Source organism: Triticum urartu, chromosome 7 (assembly GCF_003073215.2).
Source record: "Triticum urartu cultivar G1812 chromosome 7, Tu2.1, whole genome shotgun sequence".
Classification (NCBI taxonomy): Eukaryota; Viridiplantae; Streptophyta; class Magnoliopsida; order Poales; family Poaceae; genus Triticum; species Triticum urartu.
In genome coordinates, this window is record NC_053028.1 from 283,321,660 (window position 1) to 283,332,035 (window position 10,376).

At 44.8% G+C, this 10,376-nt stretch overlaps 1 protein-coding gene across 1 annotated transcript; it reads right to left on the bottom strand.

Moving 5' to 3' along the window:
- Nucleotides 1–432: 432 nt before the first annotated feature.
- Nucleotides 433–2,677, bottom strand: LOC125522980 (cytochrome P450 78A9-like). Its single transcript, XM_048688024.1, has 2 exons — nucleotides 1,559–2,677; nucleotides 433–1,421 (listed from the first exon to the last, which is right to left on the bottom strand). Exons 1-2 carry the CDS (start codon nucleotides 2,558–2,560, stop codon nucleotides 774–776), a joined length of 1,650 nt encoding a protein of 549 aa, XP_048543981.1. The 5' UTR covers nucleotides 2,561–2,677; the 3' UTR covers nucleotides 433–773.
- Between the last annotated feature and the right edge of the window lie 7,699 nt (nucleotides 2,678–10,376).

Below are 10,376 nucleotides of genomic sequence, written 5' to 3' on the forward strand. Positions count from 1 at the left end.
CCAGTAGAAGATAGCCCATGGTTGCACCTAGGGGTCTTCGGCAGTGAAGACATGGCCGGGGAAGAAGGGCAGCACCACCTGGATGACGTAGATGGCAGGGAGCGCCGATGGCATGGCCCTCGTGCCATCCGTTGGTGAAGATGCAGCAACTAGTCCAGGAGCCCGCCAGCAGGAAGCCATCGGCACTGATGTGGCGGCCGGTGGTGGTAGACGGCTTTCTAACCTTTTAGCGTTTCTTTTTGTGGATCGGTGGTTAGGAGTCTATATATTGGGTCTAGCCCGTATATCTCAACTATGCAAAAGTGCACGTTCTCTTCTTGTATAGCACGGTGAATAGCGCTAAGGAGCTAGGGACTGAAACTGAACGTTGGTTTTGGCATACCCCTGATCAAAGCACAAAAGTGGGAAAAGACTCCCCCTATTCTCTCGGTCAATAACAACGTGTGATCAATTCTAACATAACTGATACTTGCATTACGATAATATTTTTACATAAGCAGTACATCTCTAGACAGCAAATAGGAGGCACAAGAAAACTGTCACACTCACCTCCTGATAGTAGTTCATAACTACTCGTAATTAAACATCGCAAAAAAAAACTACATAATTAAACATCTACCCAGCTAAGAACAGTAAGGACAGCAGTACACGTACAAGGACCGGACCTATTGTAGTAGCAGGTACATTTCCAAAGCGGGACGCTACATTACCATAGTACACAAAAAGAAGAGGCCCACGTACGTCTACCCGGCCCGCATGGTGCAGCCACGTCATCACACAGCACGCCTCGGCCTCAGCCTTGCCTCCAGCGGAGCTGCCATCTCACACGACAGCCTCAGCACCTCAGACAGGTCTACGCCACCTGGCCTGTTGGACGCCGGCGGCGTCCACTCGAACTCATGCAGCAGCGTGGCAACCCAGAATCCAATGGTGGCGATCGCGAGTGACTTGCCGGGGCAGCTCCGCCTGCCTGACCCGAACGGCGCGAGCCTGAGATCGGAACCCGTTACAAAGAACTCAGCCCCGGCGGCGGCGTGGTCCGACGATGGTCCGGCGAGGAACCGTTCTGGCTTGAACACCGCCGGCTTGTCCCACACGGCTGGGTCGTGGGTTATGGCCCACATGTTGACCATGGCAGTGGTCCCCGCGGGGACGAGTAACCCACCTACGTGGACGTCCGACGTGGCAAGCCGCGCCCACGATAGCAGTGGGCCTGGTGGGTGAAGGCGCAGGACCTCCTTGACCACGGCCTGGAGAAAGACGAGCGAGCCGGCGTCCGACTCAGTCACGGCCCGGTTCGGCCCGACAACCCGGTCCAGCTCCTCATGGACCCTTGCCTGCACGTCCTGGTGCAGCACCAGCCGGGCCAGCACCCATTCGATCACCACTGCCACGGTGTCGGTGCCACGAAAGATCATCTCCTGCAACCCACACAGAAAACATTTCTCGTCATTTCAAAAGAAAAAGAAAACATTTCTCGTTATGAGCAAGCTAATTATCCGGCACATGCATAAAAAAAAGGGTCCATTCATGTTTTCCATTTAAACGGTGAACATACCCAGAGAACGGCGATCATGTCGGCGTCGGAGAGTTTGTCGCCGCCCTGGAGGGAGAGCAGAACGTCGGTGAAGTCTACCACGGCGTCGTTCCGGGCGGCACGGTGCTCGTCGATGATCCTGCCGACGAAGCGGTTCACGCGGGGGACGAGGGCGGAGCACCTGGACCGGATCTTCTGCAGGTCGAAGCGTGCGAGCCACGGGAGGTGGTCGGACCAATTGAGCTGGCCGAGCAGGTCGTAGCCTTCGTCGACAAGGCTCTTCAGCTCCGCCGCCTCCCCGCTCCCCGCCTCGTCCAGCTCGTACCCCCGGCCAAAAACGGACCACATCACGTTGTGCAGCGACGCGCGTTTCAGGAACCGCCGCGCCTCAACGTGCTTGACGCCAGCGCCGCCGACGGGCCTCATGGCATCCACCATCTGGCGCGCGATCACTGCGCGCTGCGCGGCGGAGGCGGCCACCTGCCGCGGAGAGAAGAGGTGCGAGGACGACACCCGGCGGAGCGTGCGCCAGTAGGCGCCGTAGGGGGCGAACCCGATGGCGCGATGGAACATAAGCCCGTATGCGGACTCCTTGACCGGCCGGTCGGCGAACGCCGGGCTAGCCAGCAGCTCTCTCGCCACGTCAGGGTCGGCGGTCACCACCACCCGGGTCTCCCCCATGGAGAAGGCCATGAGCCGCCGGCGCCTGACGTTTCCCGACGCCGCCGCCGCGAGCTTCCGGTGCGCGAGGCCAGTCATGAGGCCCATGCTGCCGATCACGGGGAAGCCCCGTGGCCCCGCGATACGGGCCTCGCCAATGCCCAGACCCTTGCTCGTCCACCAATACCTCCCCCACGCCGCACCACCCTGAGACGCCCAGTGCAGGAGCGACGTGACGACCAAGACGGCGAGCAGAACGGCAACAAAGCCTACCACGCGGTAAGGCTCGCCGTCGCCGTTGGCGCAGCATTTGGCGGCGAGGGAAACGTACAGCAGCCAGCCGCACTCCTCGGATGGAGCCATGTCAACGTACGTGCACGTACTTTTTCCCTCGTTCTCGCGCTGAGGCCGAATGGGAAGAACACTAGGAGCCCAAATGAAAGGACGGATTGTTGTTCGCAGCTGGAAAGTCAAGTGCAGTTTGAGTTTGGGAGGACGAGACCGCGGGGCACCGCCTTTTATAGCGGCCGAGTCCATGTAAAGTGATGGTATCTCAGTGTCTAAGGCTGGTGGTAATGGAAGTATCATATACTAGTGTCATATATCTTTTTAATGCATGGTATCGTATATTAGTATCATGTAATAGCATAACATTTATTATAATACGATATCATGATATGATACTCAATTCTCTCTTTTTTTATTTAATTTTATAACATTCATTAAAATTCCTTAATTGGCATGCATGATATTGACTATGATCTATCATTACAATCAGCCTAAGTAAGATAAATGATTCTTTCTTTTAAACCCCATCCATATATTGATTAAATAACAAGAGTCTTACAATCAAAGAAAAAGCATGTCCTATCTTAATTAAGAGATGGTTCTTTATTAGTAATTGTCTCACCACATATTTACAGATATTTTTTGTTATAAAAAATAAGATGAAGAAATAACTCATTGTACAGTATCTTTTATTGTTTTCTAACGGATACCTGATACTTAATATAAGATAATCTTATTAACTGCTAATACATGTCTAATGTGTGCTTGCCGTGTGCCTGTGTGGCTAAGGCTGCAAGAAAAGCTCGAGGGCTCGTAAATGGTTCAAAATTGACTCGAAAAGAAATAAACAGTGGGTAACTACTATATGTAGCCCGGTCGAGCAGCTTGACGCAACATTGGCTTGCTTGATACCTTGATTAAATATAATTATATTAAGTATTCCTGGTATGTATTAAAAAACAGGTGAATTTATAATTATATATGTCATGTATGATTTTTCTCGATTTTATCTACTAGCAGAACATAAAAGCTTTATTGACAACAAGTTAGGCTTTAATAGCCGTGTGTTAAAACATCCTATTATTTTCTCTAAAGCTTAAGAATAGACACACCTTCATTTTACTTTCTTGCCAGTTCATCCATGATCTCTGATCTATTATTTTTAAATCCTTATTTGAGAGGGAATAAGTCAATCTATCTTTAAAAAAAATTATCATTTTGATTGGAATAATATTTTTTAGTGGGTTCTTATGTTGTGTTGTGGCCTTTTTTGTTCCAAATGTTCCTCTAAATTATTATTAGAAGAAAAAACTTATTTGGCTCTAAACCCGCTTGAGATAGTTACAAACAGAGCATGGGCTACTTTTTCTATAACTTGATCTTATGTTTCGTTGAAATTTCAGTATAATTTGAGCTGAGCACTAATACAACTCATTTGAACTCGACTTGTCTACAACCCTATATATGGCTCGTGAGGGCATCTCCAATGCTATCCCCTAAACAGACATAGTATCTGTCTGCGTTCGCGTCCGCGAATAGTGATATGGAAGCCGGCCATCCAACCCTATCATCAAACGCCCAAACACATTGCAAATATAATTTGGTCAAACTAGACAAATTTCATGCAAACCAGATGATTATTTAAATCAAACCAAACCCATGGCATTTTTAATATATTTTATTAAGCAAAAATAACGTAACATTTTGTAAACCTAGTGTAAATCTTTGCCGACCATGGAGGCGTCCCAGTTCCACGTCTTGTCTTCCCATGTCTGGCGAGATCAACATCTTTGCCGGCCATGGAGGCGTCCCTGTTCCACGTCTTGTCTTCCCCATGTCTGGCGAGCTCAGCAGCCGTGAGCTCCGAGAAGTGAACATGCGAATCGCCAACAAGGGGAAGGGTAGGACATGGGGCACAGAGCTGCCCTGCATGGGAAGTGAGATATGCCAACATCCATGTTTGTCCTCCTACTCTTCCTCGTTGGAGTCAGCTGTGTGAACGTCGCCCGGTAGAGTGAGGTCCACGATCCACATGGACGGGCACACCTCGTCATCGTCGTAGCCCGACACGAACCGCGCGAACGACACGGAGCTGCCCACATCCCCATTCATGACCCCCTACACCTGCATCGCCTCCGCGTCCAAGACCGCGTTGCAGCCGACACGAACGCTGCTGCACATTGCCTCGTAAAGCGCTCGTTTTTGCTCAACGAAGTTGAGGTCCTCCGCTAGCGAACTCGCCATATATTTGCCCTTTCCACCAGCCGGATACGCAAAGAAGGCATGGTTGTAGCGCCGGTCCTCTTGCGCGGGCCGAAACACTGAAACCGGCTGCTTCTCCACCATGACATTGTTAATTTGTGTACACGCCTGTTCTACGGTGAAGTCGGCATGGATTGGCATGGACGCGGTGTCGACTCATTGTGAGACACCTTGGTCCACATGTGTGTAGGCGATTTGATGGTCGGCGAAGATGCCCTAGTCCCACTAAACTACTCCCTCCAATCTTCTTACTTTGTGTATTAAATTTGTGTCAAGTCAAACTTTGCAAATTTTAATCAGATATATATTTAAAAATAGCAACATCTACAATACCCAATATGTATTTCATGAAACTACATTTCATAATGAATATAACAATATTGATTCGCCATTGTGAATGTTGATAGTAAAAACAAGTGTGGTTAAAGTAGTTGGGGCAAAAGTTATATGCAGACTAAAAAGTGTTTGAGTGAAAAATAAAGAACGAAAGAGTTTGAATGAAAGATGATCCGTCAGTCTTTATTGATGATAGAAGTGGGCTATTTATACCCAGGCGGAAGTATACATGGTGCTTGGCGGTCAAGTAAACACATAATTACTTGAGAGTCAAGAAATTACATAGTTGCCTTGAGAGTCAAGAAAGTACATGGTTGCTTGAGAACTAAGCAACCTATCTAACAATTAACTTAATCCTAATTAGCTTAATTGTAAGCAACTATTCTATTCTTAACACTCCCCCTTGTACAACGCCTCTTCTTTGGTATATCCATCATCTTGACAAATTCTTTGAATAATCTTGACCATCTCCTCCAAAAACCCTGTGGGAAAAATATGAGAAGAATAATGCAGATATGTTGCTAAAACTCCTTTAAACCCAGTGGGAAAAATAATAAGAAGAAAATGATGCAACATATAATGATTATTGTCTCTTGATAACTCATATGAGAAAAACCTTTCAAGAAGGAGAAAACTCATTGATGAGTTTAGAGAACAATTAATATGTCTTGAGTACTTTCTTTAAAAATCTCGATAGGGAAAATAGAAAGTATGACGTATGATCTTTGATAAGATATTGCCTCACTAAAAACCATTATGAGAAACTTTTATAGAAAACTCATAAGGGAAAAGAGTGTGATATGATGCGCCATTGAAAACTCCTTTATAACCTGGTGGGAAAATATAAGGAGAAAATGATATGACATATACGTGAACTTGTGTTTATATTGTCTCATTAAAAACCTTTATGAGAAACCATTAGGGAAAACTCATGAAGGGAAAAAGAATACAATATATGCAATCTTAGGATTGTTAATAGGTTATAGATTTGGGAAATTACTCCCCCTGAACTTTGCAAACCTGGAGAATGTGTAATACAAATTCCATTGATATGATCATGACATTATGACTAATCTGTAAGATTTTCAAAGTATGTTGTTTGCATGTTGTTTCCTCACTTTTTATAATTCATGAGGATAAGTAATTTTCGAGCAATGTACTTTATGATATTGCTCTTCATATAACCTGTAGGTATTGAGTAACACAAGTGGTAGCATCTTGATAAATCAAGTTATGTGATTCTGATGAATCTCAACCACATGATTTTGAGTGTGGTTAATCATTTTGCTAAGCCATGCATATATTGTAATGCTTTTAGATAAAGCGATTATGTCAGAATGACAACTGGAAATAGCCATTAAAGCCCATTTATATGACTTCCATATGAAGGCTATTCCAGCAAATTTAGTCATTGATATGGTATTGTTGGGATCAAAGAAAGAGCCAATATTATTATATCATATCATGGCCATATCTTGTATTTCCTGATGGAAATATCCAAGATTTATTGTGAGCTTGAGATATAAGCTGATATTTCCTATATCAACCATATACCTTTTGTTGGGGTTTACACTCTGAACAAAGATAGCAAATATAGTGCCAGGCCTGGCGTAGTTTGCAATTATATGAGTGCTTTGACATTAGTGAGATATAGAACTTCAGGTCCTGATATCACTTCATTAAAACCCCTAGGTATGAATGGATTTGTACCCTATCAGGGGTAGTATGACCATATTACATGTCTTTTATTGATATGATATATCCACATTGAACTTCTCGTATATGTTTTGGATATATGCAGACTGATATATGTATTCTTGAGAGAATGCTGAAGTTGTAAGCTTAAGCTAAATTTGGTTGAATCCAAATTTTTCGTCTTGAGATGATTTTATGCATTTTTAGGTCTTGTACATACATTGATGACGAAATCATCGATATACACTGAGGTGATGTAAGAAAATCAAATTTGTGATTTCACTACTAAAACACATAAACAATCATCACTAGAGTAATCCTTTTGAAGAAGGAACTCATTTAGTCGGTAGTACCATATGATTTTTGACTATTTTGAGCCATAGAGTGACTTCTGAAGTTTTAAACAAAAACATGTTGCGATTTGTCTTTGGATTCGGAATTGTAAGCCCTTCAGGGACTATAATATAGGTATCCGAAATGAGTGATCCATATGAGTATGTAGTTACTGCATCCATTAACTGCATGGATATTGTTATTTTTTATTGCCAATGATATTTAGTATCGAAACATAATTCCACTCATACCAAGAGGGTATGTTACATCATAATTGATGTCGGGTCTCTGCGTGAACCCTTTGAAGGAAATATGCCCTAGAGGCAATAATAAAGTTATTATTTATTTCCTTATTTCATGATAAATGTTTATTATTCATGCTAGAATTGTATTAACCGGAAACATAATACTTGTGTGAATACATAGACAAACTAAACGTCACTAGTATGCCTCTACTTGACTAGCTCGTTGATCGAAGATGGTTATGTTTCCTAACCATAGACATGTGTTGTCATTTGATTAACAGGATCACATCATTAGGAGAATGATGTGATTGACATGACCCATTCCAATAGCTTAGCACCCGATCGTTTAGTATGTTGCTATTGCTTTCTTCATGACTTATACATGTTCCTGTGACTATGAGATTATGCAACTCCCGTTTGCCGAAGGAACACTTTGTGTGCTACCAAACGTCACAACGTAACTGGGTGATTATAAAGGAGCTCTACAGGTGTCTCCAAAGGTACATGTTGGGTTGGAGTATTTTGAGATTAGGATTTGTCACTCCGTTTGTCGGAGAGGTATCTCTGGGCCCTCTCGGTAATGCACATCACATAAGCCTTGCAAGCATTGCAACTAATGAGTTAGTTGCGAGATGATGTATTACGAAACGAGTAAAGAGACTTGCCGGTAATGAGATTGAACTAGGTATTGAGATACCGACGATCGAATCTCGGGCAAGTAACATACCGATGACAAAGGGAACAACGTATGTTGTTATGCGGTCTGACCGATAAAGATCTTCGTAGAATATGTGGGAGCCAATATGAGCATCCAGGTTCCGCTATTGGTTATTGACCGGAGATGTGTCTCGGTCATGTCTACATTGTTCTCGAACCCGTAGGGTCCGCACGCTTAAGGTTTCGATGACAGTTATATTATGAGTTTATGATTTTTGATGTAACGAAGGAGTTCGGAGTCCCGGATGAGATCGGGGACATGACGAGGAGTCTCAAAATGGTCGAGACGTAAAGATCGATATATTGGACGACTATATTCGGACATCGGAAAGGAGTTACGGGAATACGAGGAAGAAGCAATGGGCCTTAATGGGCCTTAGTGGAAAGGACAAGGAGGTGGCGCGCGCCCCTCCCAAGCCCAGTCCGAATTGGACAAGGGGTTTGGGGCGCGGCCCCTCTCTCCCTTCCTTCCCCTCTTCCCCCCTTTCCCCCCTTCTCCTAGTTGTACTAGGAAAGGAGGAAACCTACTCCAACTAGGAGTAGGAATCCTACTCCCTGGCGCGCCCCTCCTAGGGCCGGCCTCCTCCCCCTTGCTCATTTATATACGGGGGCAGGGGGCACCCCATAGACACACAAGTTGATCTACGTGATCATATTCTTAGCCGTGTGCGGTGCCCCCTTCCACCATAATCCTCGATAATATTGTAGCGGTGCTTAGGCGAAGCCCTACGACGGTAGTACATCAAGATCGTCACCACGCCGTCGTGCTGACGGAACTCTACCCCGACACTTTGCTGGATCGGAGTCCGGGGATCGTCATTGAGCTGAATGTGTGCTAGAACTCAGAGGTGCCGTAGTTTCGGTGCTTGATCGGTCGGGCCGTGAAGACGTACGACTATATCAACCGCGTTGTGCTAACGCTTCCGCTGTCGGTCTACAAGGGTACGTAGATCACACTCTCCCCTCTCATTGCTATGCATCACCATGATCTTATGTGTGCGTAGGAAAATTTTAAAATTACTATGTTCCCCAATAGTGGTATCAGAGCCTAGGTTTTATGCGTTGATGTTATATGCATGAGTAGAACACAAGTGAGTTGTGGGCGATATAAGTCATACTGCTTACCAGCATGTCATACTTTGGTTCGGCGGTATTGTTGGACGAAGCGGCCCGGACCGACATTACGCGTACGCTTACGCGAGACCGGTTCTCCCGACGTGCTTTGCACAAAGGTGGCTAGCGGGTGATAGTTTCTCCAACTTTAGTTGAACCGAGTGTGGCTACGCCCGGTCCTTGCGAAGGTTAAAACAGCACCAACTTGACAAACTATCGTTGTGGTTTTGATGCGTAGGTAAGATTGGTTCTTGCTTAAGCCCGTAGCAGCCACGTAAAACTTGCAACAACAAAGTAGAGGACATCTAACTTGTTTTTGCAGGGCATGTTGTGATGTGATATGGTCAAGACGTGATGAAATATAAGTTGTTGTATGATATGATCATATTTTGTTGAAGTTATCGGCAACTGGCAAAATCCTTATGGTTTTCTCTCTATTGCATAAGATGTAAGCGCCCAATAATTGCTTTACTTTATCACTATGCGATTGCAATAGTTGCAAGAGCAATTGTTGGCGAGACGACCACGTGATGACACATTGATATAGATCAAGATGATGGAGATCATGGTGTCATGCCGGTGACGATAGAGATCATGACAGTACTTTGGAGATGGAAATCAAAGGCGCAAGATGATGATGGCCATATCATGTCACATATTTTGATTGCATATGATGTTTATCTTTTAACATCTTATTTTGCTTAGTTTGACGGTAGCATTTTAAGATGACCTCTCACTAATTATCAAGAAGTGTTCTCCCTGAGTATGCACCGTTGCGAAAGTTCTTCGTGCTGAGACACCACGTGATGATCGGGTGTGATAGGCTCTACGTTCAAATACAACGGCTGCAAAACAGTTGCACACGCGGAATACTCAGGTTATACTTGACGAGCCAAGCATATACAGATATGGCCTCGGAACGCGGAGACCGAAAGGTCGAGCGTGAATCATATAGTAGATATGATCAACATAGTGATGTTCACCATTTAAACTACTCCATCTCACGTGATGATCAGACATGGTTTAGTTGATTTGGATTATGTGATCACTTAGAGAATTAGAGGGATGTCTATCTAAGTGGGAGTTCTTAAGTAATATGATTAATTGAACTTAAATTTATCATGAACTTAGTCCTGGTAGTATTTTGCAAATCATGTTGTAGATCAATAGCTCGCGTTGTTGCTTCCCTG